The sequence below is a fragment of the Mus musculus genome, chromosome 7 (genome assembly GCF_000001635.26).
Source record: "Mus musculus strain C57BL/6J chromosome 7, GRCm38.p6 C57BL/6J".
NCBI lineage: Eukaryota > Metazoa > Chordata > Mammalia > Rodentia > Muridae > Mus > Mus musculus.
In genome coordinates, this window is record NC_000073.6 from 44,549,197 (window position 1) to 44,570,423 (window position 21,227).

General features: G+C 48.3%; 1 protein-coding gene across 8 annotated transcripts; it reads right to left on the minus strand.

Annotated features, from left to right (window-relative positions):
- Positions 1–419: 419 nt before the first annotated feature.
- On the minus strand, positions 420–4,772 carry Nr1h2 (nuclear receptor subfamily 1, group H, member 2). Of its 8 annotated transcripts, none has more exons than XM_030242378.1 (10): positions 4,613–4,772; positions 4,383–4,512; positions 3,501–3,558; positions 3,311–3,424; positions 2,759–3,147; positions 2,404–2,663; positions 2,122–2,301; positions 1,549–1,648; positions 1,104–1,312; positions 420–935 (listed from the first exon to the last, which is right to left on the minus strand). In XM_030242378.1, the coding sequence occupies exons 5-10, from the start codon at positions 2,988–2,990 to the stop codon at positions 789–791; spliced, it is 1,128 nt and encodes a 375-aa protein (XP_030098238.1). In that variant the 5' UTR covers positions 2,991–3,147; positions 3,311–3,424; positions 3,501–3,558; positions 4,383–4,512; positions 4,613–4,772; the 3' UTR covers positions 420–788. The 8 variants fall into 8 exon arrangements, with proteins under 8 accessions (XP_030098238.1, XP_006540867.1, NP_001272448.1 ...); XM_006540804.3 differs by having other exon boundaries at positions 2,759–3,049; positions 3,501–3,561; NM_001285519.1 differs by having other exon boundaries at positions 2,759–3,040; positions 4,613–4,769.
- Positions 4,773–21,227: the final 16,455 nt, after the last annotated feature.

Here is a 21,227-nt window from a genome sequence, read left to right on the forward strand (position 1 = left end):
CTAAGAAGTGTTCTTTTGGGCTGGTGAGATGGCTCAGTGGGTAAGAGCACCCGACTGCTCTTCCAAAGGTCCGGAGTTCAAATCCCAGCAACCACATGGTGGCTCACAACCACCCATAATGAGATCTGATGCCCTCTTCTGGTGTGTCTGAAGACAGCTACAGTGTACTTACATATAATAATAAAATAAATAAAATTAAAAAAAAAAAAAAAAAAAAAAAGAAGTGTTCTTTTGAGACCCTCCTCTTAAAGTTCCTCTCCTTTTCCACTGGCCTCCATCCGCCTTAGTGTCTCAAACTATGCTGTATGAAGATAACCTGTCTTCGGCGGAGCGACCCCTACCCCTGTGGCCTGAACCTAGACCAAGCGCAGTCACCTGGGCAGAGAGATGGCCCACCCTCTCCACACTGGGCTCAGGAATGGCTTGTACTCAAACTTTATTTTTGTTTTTTTATTAAATAAAAGGGGCAGAAGAGAGGGCCTGTGGTCTCCCAACTGTGGGGGGCCACCTGCCCTAACCTCTCTCCACTCAAGGTGCATGGTGTGGTAGGCTGAGGTGTAAGCGTGGGTGGGAGGGCAGCTGGGAACGGTCAGAGGCTAGGACCTGTGACCCTCACCACTCTTGGAAGACTCAATGGGTGGGGTGGGGCCTTCTAGTGCCAACTGCCGCTGAGTTTGAGGCTGAGCCCGAGGGACTGGGCCGTGACAATGTCCTCCCACCCCAGGAGGAGAGGTGAAGAGTCCATCTTCAAGAAGACACCACCAAGGCTGGGGCACTTGTGGCTGCCCCTACTCGTGCACATCCCAGATCTCGGACAGCAAGGGCGGCAGCTTCTTGTCCTGGAGTCGCAATGCAAAGACCTGCTCCGAGTGCACGGAGCTGAGGGTGCGCAGGCTCACCAGCTTCATGAGCATGCGTGGGAAGCGGAGCTGGTCCTGCAGGGAGAGGAGGCAAGTCGGTCCTGCTGGGGCCCTGTCCTGCAAAGCCAGCTTTGTCTGGAAAGCCAGCACCCTGAGTGGTCAGGCCCCAGGCTCAGTGTGCCCAACATGTGCCACTGGACCCCAATACTGAGACTGCTCATATACAACAGGCAGCTCCCGTACCTGTGGGCGCTTGATCCTCGTGTAGGAGAGGAGCGCCTCCACGTAGGGCTGCTGCAGGGCCTCCACACGGCTGGGCTCCTGCACATTAGGCCGATCGGCTGAGAAGATGTTGATGGCGATAAGCAAGGCATACTCTGCATCGTCCAGGCCCAGCCGCCGCATGGCCCGCGAGAACTCGAAGATGGGATTGATGAATTCCACCTGCAAGCCTGCAAGAGCAGCCCCAGCCCAGCTTCACACCGGACCCTGGTCCCAGGGCACTCAAAGGGGAAGGAAGGACAGCCTGTGACAGTTACTCCGGCTTCCGCCCCACACAGACCCTGTGAGTGCCTCTTACACGATGCATCTGGCCTCGCTAAACATGATCTTTCCTTGCCAGTGCCTGCCTGGCCTGGAGGGCCAACGGGGCAGAAACCCCAGGACCAAGTCAGTGCCTTCCACAGACCTGCACGGTGGAAGTCGTCCTTGCTGTAGGTGAAGTCCTTCAGGAACGTGATGCATTCTGTCTCGTGGTTGTAGCGTCTGGCTGTTTCTAGCAACATGATCTGGAGGTGACAAGGTACAGGGCTCTTCAGCTGCCCCAGAGTCAAATGTGCCAAGACCAGCAGGCTGCCACCCTTCTGCCAGGTAAGACATTCTTAACTTTCCTTCCTTCAACTCTATCACCCACTGCCCCATCCAAGGCCACTAACCCCACATTACCGTGAGGCCCAGGCTAGAGGTTTAATTCTTAGCATTCAGAACTCTGCACACAGTTAACTCTCAATACTTCATTATCCTTGATTTGGCTCCAATATCCATTCCTTTGGAGTCTTTGGGTCATTTTCCTGTTTAACAGCCCATCTGATATCCTCCGTTATTCTCTACCTCAGCCCATTTCCCTTTTCTCCCTGGCTGGCTCTCTGGAGGCTCCAGATACCTTGTTGGATGGGACCCTGCAGCTGACTACACCCCACAAGGGTCAGGACATGCCTGTACCATGTTCAGCTCTGGTCTCGTCCTAGAGCCTAGTTATTACCTCAATGGTGGACGCCTTCAGGAGGGCGATCTGGTCCTCCCGGCCCAACTGCAAGAACCCTGGCACCTGCTTGGCAAAGTCCACAATCTCCTGGACCGAGATGATGGCTAGCTCGGTGAAGTGGGCAAAGCGTTGCTGACGGGCATCTCGGGACTGAGGGTCTGCACCCAGGGGCCAGGGCTGGGACACAAAAGACCACGGTCACGTGGGGGACTCGCACGCCCTAGGAAACCCCTCCCTAGCCTGGGTGGGCTCTGTCCACAGGGCCGGGCAGGGCGATACCGTGACTTTGGGCTGGTCGGAGAAAGATCGTTTGTTGCACTGCAGCTGCGCGGCAACTAACTGCTGGATCATCAGCTCCTGAGCCGCGGTCAGCTGGATGCCCTCTCCTTCCCCGGAGCCCTGGCTGCTTGCTTCCGAAGTGCCAGGGGAGGCCGCTGGCCGGCCTGAGCTGCTGGCTGCTGGCTCAGATGGGGGTGGTGGCTGCTGCTGTTGCTGCTTCTGAATCCTTTTCTTCCGAATCTGCTCCTCAGAGAGCACGCCTGCGGGAAAGCCGGCCTCAGAGGCGGGCCTCAGCCTCACTTACACCTCCCCTTGCAGGTGACCCGCTCTCCCTCTAGCCCCACCCCTTGCTTACACTGCTCCCGCATGCCAGCCTCCTTGCACTTGCGCAGCCGGCAGAGCTGGCACTTGCGCCGCATGAAGGCATCCATCTGGCAGGTTCCGCTGCCCCGACAGGCATAGCGCCCGGCCCCACCGTGGACCACACTGCGCCGGAAGAAGCCTTTGCAGCCTTCACAGCTGAGCACGTTGTAGTGGAAGCCCGAAGCCTTGTCTCCGCACACGCGGCACAGCTCATGGCCCAGCATCTTCGGGGCCGGCCCCTTCTTCCGCTTGCGCTCAGGCTCATCCTCTGGCTCTAAGATGACTTGGGGTGAGCAGATGCCATGAGAGATAGCGACAAAGAGAAACAGCAGCCGGGGAACGGGCCATGGGAGGTCCCGAAGCGAGGGTGAGAGGACGGGGCTGCAACGCCAAGGGAAAGATCTGCAGGTCGGCGGGCTCCGGAGGACGAGTCGGCGGTGTCAGGGAGAAAAGGAAGGGAAAGCGGACCAAAAGACAGGGGCCACCATCTCCCCGCCCTTCCTTCACAAAGCCCCACACCCCTGTTCCTGTCTCCCCATCTCACCCACGATGTAGGCAGAGCTGGACCCTTCAGAGCCTGGAGGAGGATCAGTCTCCTGCCCCTCTTCCTTAATAGTGGGTGACGTGGCGGAGGTACTGGGCTGAGGAGAACCATTCCCTAGGAAAAGGAAGACAGGACAGTGAGCTTCTCCAACACTGTGGAAGGGGCTGGCTAGGGAAAGCCCGTCACTCACCAGGCACGGGAGTGTCCAGAGAACTTGTGGGGGAAGACATAGTGGGTCACGAAGCAGCCTGCTGAACATAGGGGAGCCAGCCAATTACAGGGCATAATAGGGGTGTCTCTTCTTCCAGTGCTCACGGACTCTTGAGACATGATCTCATACAGCTCAGGCTACCCGAACTATGTGGCTGAACAGCTTGAACCACCTCCAAAATCTTGGAACACACTACTCTAGGCTGTCCTGGGATCTTCCGCACTCCTGCCTCGGCCTCTCAAGTGCTGCCATTACAAGACTGTGCCACACCTCAGTGTTTTTAACTTCTATATTGAGCCCCCACTCCCAGCCCTAGTTCCTAATAAACATCACACACTTTAACATGCCCAACCCGGCCCACTGCTCCTTCCACCTCTCTACGAATCATGACCTCAGAGAGCCCAACAACTCTATTCCTCTTCTGTGAGCACCAACTGTGCTCTTATCATGGGAGATCCTAACTTTGCCCCGCCTCTCCCATCAGGGCGCAACCATTACCCTTCTACCATAGGCTCCTTCAAGGCTTTAACGCACCCCAATACAGACCCCAGACCCTACCCATCCCATCAAGTCCCTGGCCCCACCCCTTCCCACTCTGGAGCAGAAACCCAAATTCCGCCCCGTTCCTCCTAGGCTCCGCCCCTCTCATTCCCCCAAAGCCAATTATAGGTCTTCACTGTGCCACGCCCTCCATGCCTCTGCCCCTCCCAATCCCCCCCAACAGTGGTCTAGGCCCCGCCCCAAGAATCAAAAGCCTTTAATCACAGACTATCTACAGCAGGCCTTCTGCCCATCTGTGTCCCGCCCCCGCCCACCAACCATAGGCTTTCCCTACGCCCCGCCCCGTAGAGTCACGCCCACCTTGTTCCAGGCCCCGCCCCTCTCCGTGCACCAGGGGGAGGCGGGGCTCATGACTGCACCGGCGATCGGGAGGGGGGTCGCAGGGGGTCTCCGACTCTGTTGCCCTGGAAACGGCCGTGGGAGGCGAGAGCTGCGAGGAAAGTGAGGGAAGGATGCGCGCGCTAAGCGGGACCCACGGCGATCCGCGTACCGGGCTCAGTCCCACCTGCCCGGCCGCCCGGCGCACTTGCCTCTGTGTCCGCACCGGTGATTGTGCCTCCACAGCACTTTGGAAGTAACTTCAGAAGCCTGGGAGTAGCTCGAAGCAACAGCGCTTGCTGAGCGAAAAGCAAAAGTAACTTCGCCACTTCTTCCGGCAACCCCGCTGCGCGTCACTTCCGGAAGTAGGCGGACCGGGAAAGGTGACAGACTTCCGGTCTGCCAGGGCGCCACCGACTGTGAGGCCTCGGCCGGAAGTGGCACACCGGAAGTTTATTTCTTCTGGTAGTTCCCCTCTGGGACTCAGAAAAAAGTTCCGGAAAGTTCTTTCGTTTCTTTTCGCAGGTGGCTAACGAAGCAGGTTTTAACCTTTTTGAGTAGTTTAAAGTTCTCTACTTTTGTAGCGGTGCTGCATGGCTGCTTTTTAAAAAAATTTTTGTCTTGATTTTGAGACAGGATCTCTTATTTCAAGGGTGGCCTTAAACTTCTGAGCCTGTTGCCTTTACCTCCCCATTATTGCGGTAGCAGCTCCTCTTCCAGCCCTGTATGTTGGTTCTAAATATTTTAAATTTGGAGATGGCAAGATGGTTACAGGATGGTTTTAAGCCTAAAAAGCTTAAAGGCTTTTCATACCTTAAACTTCTCCAGCTCAGGGCTTGGGCTGCCCTTCCCTTTATAATCCAGCCGATTTGGTTACTGGGTCCTTTACTCTCCTGGCTCGCCTCTCTCTCCTTCTCCTTCTCCTCCTCCTCACATGTCCTGATTCTGGATCTTGTTCACTTTGGACTCTCTTGATGTCCCCGCCTCGGGAACTTTTTTTTTTTTTTTTAAGATTTATTTATTTATGTATATGTGAGTACACTGTAGCTGTCTTTAGACACACCAGAAGAGGGCATCAGATCTCATTACGGATGGTTGTGAGCCACAATGTGGTTGCTGGGATTTGAACTCAGGACCTTCAGAAAAGCAATTGGTGCTCTTAACTGCTGAGCCATCTCTCCAGCCCAGGAACTTTTTTATACAAGAATTTATTTTTGCATTCAGCTTCATAATAGGAAGAAGTAAATATAAAAAAGGCAAATTGGGTGCAGACCCATGCCTGCAATAAGCAAACAGACCCAGGCAAGGCAAGAGGATTGCTTTTAGTTGGAAGCCAAATTGAGCTAGGAAGTGAGACCTGGCCATCAGCTAAATGTGAATAAACAAGTAGCCTCAACCCCTCTCCCATAAAAGTAATAATACCAGCTTTTTCACAAAAGATTGAAATACTTGTGTGAATCTCAGATGGAAAACATTCAGAGATTGTTTCTCCGCACTCCCCACTTATGGACAGTTGGGAATCTTTATTAAGCACAAATTCTTGCTTTTACTTAACTTTTGTTGCTGTTGTTCTTGGTTTTGTTTTGTTTTGTTTTTTGTTGTTGTTGTTTTGGTTTTGTTTTGTTTAGGTTTGGTTTTTTCGAGACAGCGTTTCTCTGTATAGTCCTGGCTGTCCTGGAACTCACTTTGTAGACCAGGCTGGCCTCGGACTCAGAAATCCGCCTGCCTCTGCCTCCCAAGTGCTGGGATTAAAGGCGTGCGCCACCACCGCCCGGCCACTGTTGTTCTTGTTGATTTGTTTGTTTTGCAAGGCAGGGTTTCTTTGTGTAGCCATGGCTGTCCTAGAACTGCTTCTGTAGACCAGGCTGGCCTTCATCTCCTAAGAGAGTTGGCCAAGGCCTCTGCCTCCCATGTGCTAGGATTAGAAGTGCATACCACCACTACCTGGTTTAACCCCCACCCCCTTTTAAAAGCATGGTCTCGCCATTCTAGCTGTCCTAGAACTCTATGTACACCAGGTTGGCTTCCAGGTCAGAGATAGATCCTCCTGCCTCTGCCTCATGAGTACTGGGATTAAAAGTGCCATGCTATGATAATCTAACAAATTCTTACAAAGTTGAGGCTGGAGCCTACGTTACCTCAGTCATGCAACAAAATTGGTCCTGAGACCCAGCCACTAACCCATGCTTTTTTTCAGAAATAAGTGATAGGTCTCAAAACAAACAAACAAAAGCCAAAGCCTGGACGGATAGCTGAGGTGCATATTAATATGTGGACTCGGCGCCAGTCCCTCTCAGTATCACCAATACCTGTTAGTGTATAGTTACCCCTACCCTCAGCCTTTTCCCCAAGATTCTCATTCCCACATAATCCAGTTGTTTTGGCTACATGTCCCTTAGCTCTCTTGGTCCTCTTTGTGTCCTGGTTCCCCCATCCTCCCTCTCTCACCCCTGACCCCATGGCCCGGTTTATTCTGTTGGCCCAGTTCAGTCTGGACTCTTACAAATGCCTCCGGATGGTCTCTTCCCTATATCTACAATAAACCTCCTCTGCCATAACTGGGACCTGTCATGCGCTCACTGTTTTTCATTAAGCATGTATTTATACACTTATATATGTATGTGTGTTTATGTTTACATTTAATATACATTATATTAGTAAATTGTCACATACTGTTTGAATTCACTGAGATGCTGGCCCTGGAAGCAGGGTTGCTCCCCACTCCAAACCTAAACATATGACTTAGTGTCCTCTAGGACACTGAGGTTATCTGAGGTTGGACTGGTTCCCGAGGCCCTCTGAGCCCGGGGGGGGGGGGGGGCGGCGGATAGCACCTCCTCAAAGCAAATGACCCAACCACTTTTATCCCTGTGTGCGTGAATGAGTGTACTGAGAAGTCTGGAATCTTGGTTTTTAAAAGAACATAGAACTATTATACAACATGTTTTTGTTTTAGTCCAAGGCGTGGGGATGTGGGGCTGTTTGAAACACTTGACTGACTTGCCTGGTGCTCTAGCAGAGGCATGGTTTTGCCAGCTGCAGATAGTTTCTGCAATTGTATAGTCTTTAGAATTCTGGGAACTTTTCAGAGCGTATATAAATGCTAGGGCCCCCAGAGGTGGACTGGTGACTGGTTGTTGTCAGTGGCAGTTTGTTAAGTAGTCGAGGGCAAAGAAGAAATTAGATATCCTGAGTTCAAAGATCAAACTTGCCCCAAGGAACTCGATAACCCTAATCAACAGGAAGTAGTCTAACAATAACGTTACCCCTTTCTCACTCCTGACTTTATTCAGGGATCTCTTTCCCCTCTATCCTTTTTTCTCTCATACCTAGTGTTAGGAGATTGGCCCAGGGTGGAAGAAAAGGGGGTGAAGAGTGGAAGAAGGAAGAACCCACAAAGTAGGCAAAGACAGCTACACATGAGTGTGTGTTCCATACTATTCCGCAACCTATTTTGTCCTTACCATTGTGGGCGAGGATTGCGTGCCTGATGAGACTGATTCAGTGCGCCCCTGTTGAGAAACTGACTTCCCCATACCTGTGGTGGCTCCATGGTAATGGAGACAAAGGAAGGCTTGCACAGGGTGTTGGCCCTGGCCAGGCCAGGATCTGAGCTGCTCTATCATTATCTAAGTCCTGGTTCTGCCAGCTCCTGCTAGGGTCTTTGATACTTGAGTGCACCTGTGTTTTATTTTGTACCAGGGTCTTGTTATACAGCCCAGGCAGCCCTCCAACTCTCCTGCCTCGGTGTCCTGAGCGCTAGGATTACAGATACTCATCTCCGTGCCAGGCCTCGGAGGAGTTTTGGTTCTAAGCATAAAATGCTTGTCTGCAGGGCTTGCTGATCCTGGATTAAAAAAAATGTATATGTATGAATGTGTTTGCCTGCATGCATTTTCTTAAAAGATTATTTATTTTATGTGCCGAGTGTTTTCTTCATATGCAGTTCCATGTACCACCTGTGGGCCTGTGCCCATGGAGGCTAGAAAAAGGCATCAGATTCCCTGCCCATGAAGTCATAGACAGTTGTGAGGCACTGTTAGAAGAGGCAGCTAGTGCCTGTAACCTCTGAGACAAATCTCCAGTCTGTGCTCCTGGAATTTAATATGCACTGAGAAAGAAAAACAAGAGACAGCAGACCAGAGGGACAAAAATGAAATCCGCCATGACAAGGACAAGAGCCTCTGTCAGGACAGTTTCAGGGGCCCACCCAGGCAGTCTGGTTTTGTTATCTGACTTTCCTTGTGAACTGGGTTCTGACTCATAATGCAACCAATACAACCTTGCTTTCTTTTGTCAATGACTTTGTTGAGATTTAACTTGCTGGACAGTTGACCCATTTTGAATTTTACCAAAAATGCTACTTTTTTGTTGTTGTTCTTGTTTTGTTTTTTCGAGACAGGGTTTCTCTGTGTAGCCCTGGCTGTGCTGGAACTCACTCTGTAGACCAGGCTGACCTTGAACCCAGAAATCCACCTGCCTCTGCCTCCCAAGTGCTGGGATTAAAGGCGTGCACCACCACGCCCGGCACAAAAAATGCAACTTTTAAGAAGAGTGTTCACAACGTTTTTCAATCTTCACTATAATGGATTTTAGAACATGTTTGTCACCCTACAAAATAATCCTGTGTCCATTACAGTGGCTCCCAAGTCTCCCAACCCACACTTGTCCCGGGCAACCATTGATTAACCTGCTGTCTCCATGGGGTGGGCCCGGTCTGGATGTAGAATCCTAGAATTATTACTCTGCAGGTGGCCTGCCTTTTTGTTCCTTGTTCTATTTTCAGGGTTCATCTATGTTGCCTTATGTGTCAGTATTTTTATATCTTTCTGTGATTGTATAATATTCTATTGTATGGGTGTATCACACGTCATTATTTACCGATTGGCTAACATTTGAATAATTTCTTTTTTTCTTTTTCTTTTCTTTTTGTTTTGTTTTTTCGAGGCAGGATTTCTCTGTATAGCCCTGGCTATCCTGGAACTCACTCTGTAGACCAGGCTGTCCTCGAACCCAGAAATCCGTCTGCCTCTGCCTCCCAAGTGCTGGGATTAAAGGCGTGTGCCACCACCGCCCAGCCTTTCTTTTCTTTTTTAACAGACTAGGCTGACCTTGAATTTTACAGAGATCTGCCTGCCTCTGTCTCCTGAGTTCTGGGATTAAGGGTGTGTGCTACCATTGCCAGGCCATTTGGGTAATTTCTATTGAAGGCTACAGTGCTGCAGTGAACCCTGATACACAAGGGTTGGTCATTTTATTTTGTTCTGAGACAGGGTCTTGAAGGCCTAAGCTTGGAGAGATGGCTGAACAGTTAAAAGCACTGACTTTTCCTGCAGAGGACCCGAGTTCAATCTCCAGCACCCACACTCTCGTCTGTGACTACCATACCGGGGACCCAGAGCCCTCTTCTGACCGGTGCAGGAGCCGGGCACAAATGCAAATGCACGTATACACATGCAGACAAATATACCCATACACATGAAAAAAATAACATTTTAAAGCAGCACCGAAGGCATTATGATCCTCCTGCCTTAGCTTCCTCGGTGCTGGGATCGGAGGTGTGCACCACAATGCCCAGGTTTTTTAAGGTGCCATCTTGCTATTTTGCATAAACTGGCCCTGCGATCTAGGAGACAAGCAATCCTTCTGCCTCACCCTCCTGAATAGTAGGCCAACAGGTGCGTGCGGCATCCTGATTTGCCCACGTCTGCCAACACACGTTATTATCATTTCCACCGTAACCCCGCTCTAGATGAGAAGTCAGATTTCACTGTGGTTTTAAATTTGCTCTTCCCGGTAAAATGTGTGTCAAAGGGCAAACTACAAGAATCCAAGTAGTTTAAGTGGGGTGTGGTGGCACAGTCCTACAGTCCCAGCACACTGGAGGTAGAAGCAGAAAGGTCAGGAGTTCAGCTACAATGGGAGTTCTAGGCCACCGTGGGCTACAAGAGACCCCAGATGAAGAAAACAACAACAATAAAAATAAATTTGTGTGTGTCTGCATCTTTGTGTGTATGTGTTTATATATCCCAAGTGCTAGAAGAACCAGTGTGCAATTGGTCTTATTTTTGAACCTAGAACTGACCAAGCTTCATTCTATAGAAGAACAAGTATCCCTGGGGAGCAAGCAGAGGAAGGTGCTTTCTACAGAGGAATAGCAAAAGAAACAGAAAGAATATCACAACAGAGCAGCTTGATTGTCCCAACATCGGCTTCTCGTGCCGGCTGACAAAGCTGCTCGGGTGGCTGAAGCCTTTGTATCACACTGACAACTTGAGTCTATCCCTGAGGCCAAGAGGGTAGAAAGAGAGAGCTGAGCACTGTGCGTTGTCCTCTGACCTCTGTACACATGCTGTGGCTCGTGGGTGCCATGTGTATACACACATGTATGAATAATAAAGCTGGAAAAATAGCTGGGCGTGGTGGCACACGCCTTTAATCCCAGCGCTTGGGAGGCAGAGGCAGGCTGATTTCTGAGTTCGAGGCCAGCCTGGTCTACAGAGTGAGTTCCAGGACAGCCAGGGCTATAGAGAAACCCTGTCTCAGAAAAAAAAAAATAATAATAATAACAAAACAAAACAAAAAGCTGGAAAAATAATAGACAGCAAAACAAACAAACAAAAAACCCAGGAGACACCAAAGGAGCATCAGAGAAGTTGGAGCTGAAACTACAGGCATTTTGGGGGGTCATCTGAAGCAGGTGCTGACATCAGAACCCCAGCCCTGGGACAGAGCAGCTCACAAAAAACACAGCAGATGTGACATTTGAAATTATGTGTACACAGTCACGAGGCTGAAAGTCCACTGTGTGGCACCATCTGTCCCTAGGTATGTCATAATAAAATGTTCCTCCCCCACATACCATGTCCCGTAGGCTGGGGTAGAGCCGACATAGTTTGTTTAGCAGGCAGGAGGGAGTACCAAAAAGTAAAATCCACTAAAAAGATCTGATGGGGGTGGCCTTGAGCCCCTGGGTGTGCGTGTGTGTGCGTGTGCGTGCACGCATGTGTGCACCCGAGTGGGCACACTACAGGGCAGAAGGAACAGCATGGACCAAGGAGTGCAGGGAGGAATACATCCAGAGCCCTCAGATACCAGCAAGGCTAGGGTGGGTGGAAACTTTGAGTAAAGAGAGTATGCAAAAGATCTGAGAAGGAAATGGGCCAGGCTTGGACATCCTAGCTACCCAAGAGTCTGAGGCAGGAGGATCACCAGTTCAAGGCCTATCAGGTTTACAGAACAAGGTCAAATGAGCCTGGGCAACTTAATGTCACCTGTCTCAAAATAAAAAAGTAAAAAGGTGATTTAGGTTGTGGCTCGGGGGTAGAGTCCCTGCCCAGTGAGGAGCTTTGGGCATGGTTCATTGGTAGAACCCCAAGCGTAGCATGCCCTTGTCTCTGGGTTCCATCCCCGGTCGCCAAACGGGGTGGTGATGTAGCCCCACTTGCCCGGCTGTATGAAGAAGAGCATTTTCTCCCAGATAGCTTGGAAGACACTGTCAGAGAGGAAGAAACTACCAGCGATGGGTTTGGCTAGAGCCACAGGCAGGAAAGCTGCAGAGAGGTTGGTTGTACCTCCCAGCAGCTGAAGCCCTCTAGGTACCGCAGAGGGATCTTGTTTGGAAACACAGCCCCACGCTGCCACCGTGTGGCCATGTTATGATTTGCAGAAAACATTTAGAAAGTTCCTTAATAAAACGTAATACAAGGGTCCCAGAATGAAGGTGACAAGAAGAGGTGAATGGTCAGGGTTATTTAACTTGAATGAATGAATGAATGAATGAATGAATGAATGAATGAATGAATGAATGAATGAATGAATGAATGAATGAATGAATGAATGAATGAATGGTCAGGGTTATTTCATTTAAATAAATAAATAAATAAATAGTAAAAATGAGGACATGATTGTTCCCAGGTGTGGTTGAGAAGAGAACAGCCAGGCCAGAGGTATCTTGGAAGAGTACAAACTGAACCAGGCTAGAGGACAGAACCTGGCCATGGGAGAGTGGGGCAAGAAAGGAAAAGGGGCGCGGGTGTGTGTGTGTGGCACAAGAAAGGAGCGAGGACCGAGAGAAGACCAAGACATCCCGTAGCCAAAATGGTTGATGTTATATAGGAATCAGAGAAGCTGAGGGAAGAGAAGGGAGCTCAGGGGCTGGAAAGGTTCAGGGTAGGGGGCAGTGTGAAAAGTACTGAGATGAGCCAGGACTCTGTAACAGGTATTAATGGTAATGATATTGGCCGACATCCACCTTGATACGTTAAATGGGCACCTCAGCCATTTGGGTTTCTTTTTTGGTTTTTTGTTTTTTGTTTTTTCTAATAGTTGTAACCGACACTCTGCCTGCAACTGAGGCTCTGCCTGCTGTTTTTGTTTTGTTTGTTTTTAGTTATTTATTATTTATTTTATGTATATGAGTACAATGTAACTATATTCAGACACAGCAGAAGAGGGCATCAGAATCCCATTGCAGATGGTTGTGAGCCACCATGTGGTTGCTGGGAATTGAACTCAGGACCTCTGGAAGAGCAGTCAGTGCTCTTAACCGCTGAGCCATCTCTCCAGCCTCCTAACAGAATATTTCTTTCTTCTTTCTTTCTCTCTTTCTTTTAAGATTTATTTATGTATGTTTGTGGGTGCACTGTCTCTGCCTGCCGTTTAAGAGAAGGCCGGGACAGGATGAGCATGGGGAATCCATACAATCTCTCCTACCAGTATTTAGTAGGTGATGGCTGTTTCTAGGTGCCAGGAAAGTGTTCAGAAATCAACCCACGAATTTTTAATTTTAATTATGTGTGTGAGTACAGTGGCCATGGAGATTGGAAATGCCCTGGATCTGGGGTTACAGGCTTTTGTGAATCGCCCAAACTGGATGTTGGGAGCTAAACCTAGGTCCTCTGCGAGAGCAGCCAGTGCTCTCAACCACCAAGCCCCCTCTCTGGTTCTATTTTATTTCGTTGGTTTTTTGTTTGTTTGTTTGTTTTTTAAGAGTCTTATGTAGCACACTTTTGTCTTGAACTCTTTATGTAGTGAGGATAACCTTGAAGTTCTGATCCAACTGCCTCCAATTCCCAAGGGTCAGAACGACAGGCACGTGCCACCACATCTTGCTAGAGCACCTTTCCATACTAAGTGACTGTGGCCTTTGGTCCTGTCCTTTGTGGCCTCTACTCCTTCCTTATGCAGCACAAATATGACACACCACTACAGTCACATTTTGACAAAAAAAAAAAAAAAACATTGTCAGTTGCCTAGTGAAACAAATAAATATCTATTCACTCCATCTATGGAGGACATGGATGGACCAAAGACAGGATCCCATCTTACTACCATCGTATATAGTCCAGAAACTCCTGCCTAGGGTTTGGTGCCACCCACAGTAGGCTGGGTCCTGCACATTCACTTAATATAATCAAAACAAACCCCCTACAAACAAGATCACAGGTCACTCAGATTTAGATAAATTCCTCATAAACTCTCATTTCCCAGATGGTACGAACTTGTGCCAAGTTCTCATTTAAAACTGACCGTCAAAGCTACCATGAAGTCTCGGTTCCCAACTCACCTGCCATTTTGGTAGCCCCGGGGGGGGGGGGGACAGAGCTGCATGGCACAGCCATAGTTGTCTTGCTCTTTCCCTCCTAGTCACCCAGAATCTCCCAACCTTGTCCACCTTGCTGGCACACTGAAGTTTTTACCCACTTTGGATGCCAATGCTTGAAATCTTTGTACAGCTTTGAGGTCATTAAGGAATCCCATCTTACAAGGGACTGTCCCTGAATCTCCCGAGAGTTTCTAACGACTCCAATGAAAGAGTCTGCTCCAGCCACTCCCGTTTGTGGCCCTTGTGTGTCAGCCTGTGATAGGTCAACTCCAGTGAAGTGCAGTCAACTGCTCCTTCCTCTGCCAGGCTCTCCACAGAGTAACGTGGGTTTCGTCATTTTCTGTGCAACCTGCAGCTCCTGGCAGATTACCGTCCCTCAAGCAGCTCCTCCCGTGGTACTCTGAATCAGAAACCTGGAGGGCTGGGGTCACCCCCTACCTTGTCACCTCCCTCCCGCCCCCTCTCCCTGCAACCTAGGCAAGCTCCGTAACTGCCCTTGAAGACTTGAATCCACCTAGATTTTTGATGTAGCTTTTCTTTTCTTTTTTTCTGTTTTCTTTTTAGACAGGGTCTCACTTTGTAGCTCTGATGGTCCTGGAATTCACTCTGTAGACCAAGCTGGCCTCAACTGCCCTACCTCTGCCACTGGAGTGCTGGGATCAAAGGCATGCACCACCATGTCAGACTTGATGTGGCATTTCTAAGGGAAACAAAATCCAGTGTTCCATGTTTCCCTCTCCCCCTTTCCCTCCCCATGTGATGGCTAAAGTTATATTTTAAATTTAAATTACTGTGCTTAAGGGAACTATAAAACAAACAAACAAACAAACAAACAAACAAACTGCCTCTAACCTGTAAGCCCCACTTACCCAAAGACAGATAACTTTTTGAAATGCTGAGACATTCCAAGACATGTAAGACAACAAGCCCAGTGTTTTTACGTCTGTAAACAATCATGATTATGCAACTGTAAGTCTCTGGGGGAGGGGGTTCAATGCCCCCTTTTGCTCTCAAGTAACTGCGGGTCATTTCTACGTCTTGTTCAGCCCGTTCTAGCTCTCCAATAAATGACACAGAGACTTGGCAGGTTTACTAACAAGCTTCAGGCCTAAGCTGGGTGGGTTCTGAGCTGTTCTAAGGCTGCTGACTTCCTATCCACATGGTCCTCTGCCTTTAATCTGAGTCTTGCCCTGGCTCCCTCTGGTCCATGTGTACCCTCATGGCTGCTCTCTCATCACGATTTCATGGCAAATCCTTCTGTTCTCCCCATGTGGTTTCTACATGCCTTCTTCTCCTCACGTTCTTCACTCCCCTCCCTCTTTGGTCTCTTTCTGAAACTACCCCATCCCCACCCCAACTCCACTACAAATTGAAAATCCCACCCTATTCTTTTCTGCCCAGCTAACTGGCCGGTTAGCACTTTTATTAACCAGTCGGGGTGATTCAAAACAAGTTTTATGTAACATCGAGACCAGAGACAGTGGACCATGCAGTCCTCTGGACCGCAACCAGCTTTCTGGGCAAGAAAGTCAGTGTCCGAATACAAACGACCGCACCCATTTCATAGAATGTGCTTGATCACACACGGGCAGGAGGTACACAGGCTGGAAGTGTCAGGATGTGTGCTTGCTCCTGGTTGGACAAAGGAGGGACGTTCTTAGCCTTGTTGGTTTTGCCTTTATAAGCCCCTGACTAATGTTATTCAGAGCCTTACTCTAGGAATCCTGAGTATGGATCTGGCCAGTATTTAATAAAGCTTGCTTCAAACTTGGCACAACAATGTGGTAGGGGTCTTTTTCTCACCCCGTGGGATTAACACCTCTGTCTCCGACCCTCTCCCTATCTCTCTTCTCACTCTATTATTTTGTGGTTCTAAAGAATGGGCCTAGACTCTTGTGCACATCAGGCAAGCCCTCTACTGTTGCAGTTCCCCAAACCCCTCACTGGTGGGTTCCAGGCAGGTGCTCTAAGGCTCAGCCATGCCTCTAAAACTCTCTTATTATTTAGTTGTTATTTTTAATAATGTTTTGTTTACTTTTATGTATGTATATATTTGCTTGCATGCACATATGCACTTTATGTGGCGGGTGCCCTTGGGGGCCAGAAAAGGGCCGTGGATCCCCTGGCTCTAGAGTTAATAAAGGCTGTGAGCTGCCATGTGAATGCTGAGAAGTGATTCCAGTGCTTGGTGTCAGGTCCAAAGGAAACTCCATTTTCCCAAGTTCTGGTGGAAAGACAAAAGCCAGTATTCCTTATAACCTTGTAAACCCAGTTCCCCACTTCTCTCACCACTGGCTGAAGGGACAGATGGCTCTCTGTGGAGGTTACTTGTATAACAGAGTGCACATTGGCCTCCAGGCCTCCAGGCTCCCTCAGTATCACAAGCACTGCTGACTGACTCTTCTCGGCTCCTCTCCCCTCGCCCCTACCCTACACTTCCTCCAGCTCAGGAGCCTCCGTCCTCAAAGCCACTCACTTCTCCTTATAACCCTGCTATTTTGGCTATGTGCTTTCTCGACCCTCACTCTTGATCTTCTTTTTCCACACTCTCTGTCTTCATTTCCCCGATACCCCAGTTCTGCTCACGCTTCTCTCCTGGCCAGGCCCTGTCTGGTGACCACATTTAGTCCACCATTTCTCTCTCTGCTCTGGACTCTTCCAAGTGCCCCTTGGCTGTTCTCGCTCTCATATCCACTGAGGTCCAGGAGTCACCTCCCAAATCACACAAACACCAATCTATCAGGGATAGTTTATTTAGCATTCATCCTAGGACTGATTGATCAAAGCCACAGTCTAGACTCAGGAGCTGGCTGCTACCCCAAGCTAGGATCCTACATATCTTTTACGCCTTGAAATCCACAAATATCTGTGCCAAGTTATTTCACCAATGAGTATTTAGGGATAGGAGATTTCCTTAGGAACGTGTCTTTGTTGTACATTTATCCTGCTCCCATTGGTAGGGTGATTCAACTGTGGTAGGGGACTTGCCTTGTCTAACATTTCATGTCCCAACTTGCCAACCAGGATGTCAGTTACCCACGTACATGTCTCTTTCTATCAAGTAGGATGTCAGATCCCAGGGACGACTTGCGAATTTAAATGTTACTCCACCCCTACTCAAAATGGAAGTCTTATTCCAAATAGCTTCTTATATTGGTGCAGGTGTCTCTCTTAAGCTGCGGTCCATCCCAGGGGCAGCTTATAAAAACAAAAACCATAAGAGCTCATACACAGGTACAGGAAGGGCTGTCCGGTGGATGATTCAGATCCAAGCTTCTGGTAGCTAACTGTACAAAGCAGTTCCAACTGACCTCTATTGTGGTTGATTTCCAAGAACACCAAAGCACAGAACATAACAGAATCTGCCATCAACTAGAACATGAGAGAGTTTTCTGGTAACAACACATGAGAAAGTTTCCTTATAGCATTGGTAACCGCATAAAATGGTAGGCTAGACAGGTATCACTTACCCAGGCCTCAACTTTTTACCTAGGCATCCACATCGACAATTCCAACTCTCTGCTTAGCCATACCATGAAGTGGCCACGTTGTCAGTTTACAGACTCTGGAGGAGCAGGAGATGCTCTTAACGCTGAGCCATCTCTCTGGGCCTCACTGTAGAGCTCTGGCTATGCTAGAACTTGATATGTATGCACACCAGGCTGGCCTTGAACTCATAGAAATCCACTTGCTTCTACCTCCAAATGCTGGGATTAAAGGCAAGAATTACTATATTTGCTGCATGTTAAAACTGCTGAATTTATTCCGGATAACTCTGAATTAGCCTTGTTATTTATACATCTACAACAGGCAATCAGAAATAGAAACTATCCATTACATATTACCCATATTCCGTCTCATACAGGTTTGACAGGTCCGTTAGCACAAGGATATGAAGAAATCGACCAATTATTAATAGGAAATGTGTTAGAAGACTAAACATTTCATGGAAAACACCATGTCAACAGTAAAGATTTTTTTTAAAGGTTTATTTATTTATTATATGTAAGTACACTGTAGCTGACTTCAGACACTCCAGAAGAGGGCGTCAGATCTTGTTACAGATGGCTGTGAGCCACCATGTGGTTGCTGGGATTTGAACTCTGGACCTTCAGAAGAACAGTCGGGTGCTCTTACCCACTGAGCCATCTCACCAGCCCCAACAGTAAAGATTTAAAGAAACAAATTTCTGTCACCTAATACCAAGCCAAGGAAATGATAAGAAAATGTCCTGCTTGTTCTGTGTATAACCAAACTCCATTGTACTCTGCAAGTAACCCTAGGGGTACCGGAAGAAATGAAATCTGGAAGACGGCTGTGTTTCGCTTTGTAGATTTTGGAAAACTAGAGTCTGCACACCATTCTATAAATACGTATCCAGTTTCAATGGAAATTGCTTTTAGTTCTGAAAAGGCTGATTCTGTAATTAGACATTTACTGGAAGTAATGGGTTGTAAAAAAATTTTTTTTAAACCCAATTCAGGGTTTCTAACCTGCTTTTGATCATTTAGTTCCCAGATAAAAGACACGCAACTTTTATTATTTACAATAAGCCTTAAACAGCACTAGAGCTGGGCAGATACCTACCCTCTGCGCTATTAGAATCTCCTTTCCTATAGCTCACCCAGAGTTATTACTCACTATGTTTCATCTTGGCTGCTCTGAAGTCCAATTGGCCAGCCCTCGGGACCACGTTTAGAAGTAGTGCTTTGGGAGGGTCCCAGTCTCCATTGTGGGGATACCAGCAGTCCGATTCAGTAGGATCAGAATACTATCAGCCCAGTTCAAAAGTATCACCAGACACAAAGAGAACTGACCTAACCCACGGCAGGCTCTCCTTCCTCTTCACCTTCTCCTTGTAGTTCTCCTTCAAGCCCCCCCCCAGGCCTAGGAACCCTAAAAACCTGCCTATGTCTCTTCTGCCCAGCTATTAGTTGTTAACATCTTTGTTTACCCCCAAGGAATAACTTTCGGGCAAGGCTTGGGTCTAACCAGGTCTTGGGGGCCATGTTTAGCATTATAACACACAGCAAAAGACCAAACTTCAACAAATGGCTATTATGGGGGGAGGAAGGGAGTGGGGGGGATGGGGAAAGAAAAGGCTTCTCCAAGGATCTTAGTGTTACAGCTCTTTTGGGTAAAGGACTTCTCTAATGACTTTCAATTAAACAGTTCTCTAAGATGATCTTATGTGTGTGTGTGTTTTTTAATTTGGGATGGACTTGTATGCATACACTTTATTCAGGGTGAATCATGTGTTATAGAGTTTTGGGGAGGGGTGGGAATTTTTGGGGTGGGAAAAGGTCATTCATTGGCTGAAAGCAGGCTTAGACTTTTCAAAACCTACCTTCATAGGGTTCTCACGTGCTTCACCCCACCCACTTCTTGTCCACCGTCCAAAGGTGGGGAAGAAAAGATGGTAAGTAGGGCAATGGGCTGTGGACCTGTTTAGAAGTAGTGCTTTGGGAGGATTCCAGTCTCCACTGTGGGGATACCAGCAGTCCGATTCAGTAGGATCAGGATACTATCGGCCCAGTTCAAAAGTGTCAGCAGACACAAAGCAGCAGCAGCTACATCAGAAACAGCCAGGTCTCTGCCAAATTGGCAAGAATCAGCAGGAGTGATCAGACCAGCCGGAAATGCAGGAGAAGTTCTCTGCCATGCGTGCGTCTCTCAACAAAGTGAAGAGCATCAAAGACTTGAAACCAATGAAGCCTTGCACAGCTAGCTATGCAAACACAGCATCACTGTCGGGTCCTAGCGGTTCTCTCTGCAAACATCACATGTCCTCTCACGGGTCTGCTTCAGCACACGAGTCTGCATCTCATGACAAAACCAGAAATTTCCACTTCAGCTGAAGGCTAAGGTACGGAGAGGCCCCATTAACATGGAGAGGCATTCCAGAAATCTCAGGTGCAGAACTATGTGACATTCCTCAGGTGGGGGGTCTGGGATGCCCCCAAAGAAGAGGAAGTCCCGATGACAAAGGGAGTCTGCCATTTTGCACCAAGCTCAGGGATGTCTGGTAATGTCAGACCTTAGCAGCAGGGTTTCCCAACAAAACGGAACAACAGCACTGGCTTATAGAAAAACTGTTTGAATTAAATCAGCCGATATACTATAAAGATGTGTTAATATCAGAACGGAGGCCAGAGAAAGTTTTGCATTAGGGACATGATTTTGTTTTTAGATCCACAGAAAACTAAAATCTGTGGCTACCATCAAAACTGATACAGATTAAAATTGATCAGAAAAGGTCTCTCGAAAACCTTGGCCACTGACCCAAAAAGCTCTTGTTTCATTGAGTGTCTCTGTTGGGGCTGGAGAGATGGCTCAGCGGTTAAGAGCACTGACTGTTCTTCCAGAGGTCCTGAGTTCAAATCCCAGCAACCACATGGTGGCTCACAACCATCTGTAATGGGATCCGATGACCTCTTCTGGTGTGTCCTAAGACAGCTACAGTGTACCATATACATAAAATAATAAATATTTTTTTAAAAAGAAAAAGTCTCTGTTTATAGTTTCCCACTACATCCAGCATAATGAATAGCCTAAAATAGAAAGGGGAAATTTTGTGACAATTTTGGAATTTTGGTTTCGTTTAAAACACAGAAATATAAGAATATGCTTTTATTTTTAATCCCAGGTATCAGGATGTGGGGCTGCTTCAGACGGTCCACAGCAGCTGACTATGATTTGCCTTGTGCTCTAGCAGAGGCATGGTTTTGCCAGATGCAGAGAGTTTCTGGAACTGTGTGACATTTGGCATTCTGGGAACTTTTCAAAAGGGTATATAAATGCTGGGGCCCCGATAAGTGGGGTTGTTGGTTGTTTAGGGAAGTTGGTTTGTGGTTTGTTAGTAGCTGTGGTCAAAGAAGAAACAAAAGGAAAGAAATTAGAGTCAGGGATTTTCCTAACTCCTCTCTCCGGTCTCTCTCCTGTCTAGTGTTAGGGGGTGAAACGGGAATGGGAGGTGAGGTGGGGGGATAAAGAGTGGGACAAAGCAGAACCCACAAAGTAGCCAAGAATAGCAACAACACTTGGTTCCTCTCACTTTTAAATTTCTCAGTAAGTCGCCAAGGCTAACCTTGAACTTGCCATCCTCCTGCCTCAGCCTCTCAGGTACCACAGGGCTGTGGCACTAAGTCTGACTCCCTCCCTTCCTATTCCTCCCTTGCTTCTCCTCCTCCTCCCTCCTTGTCTTTGTCTTTTTCTCTCTT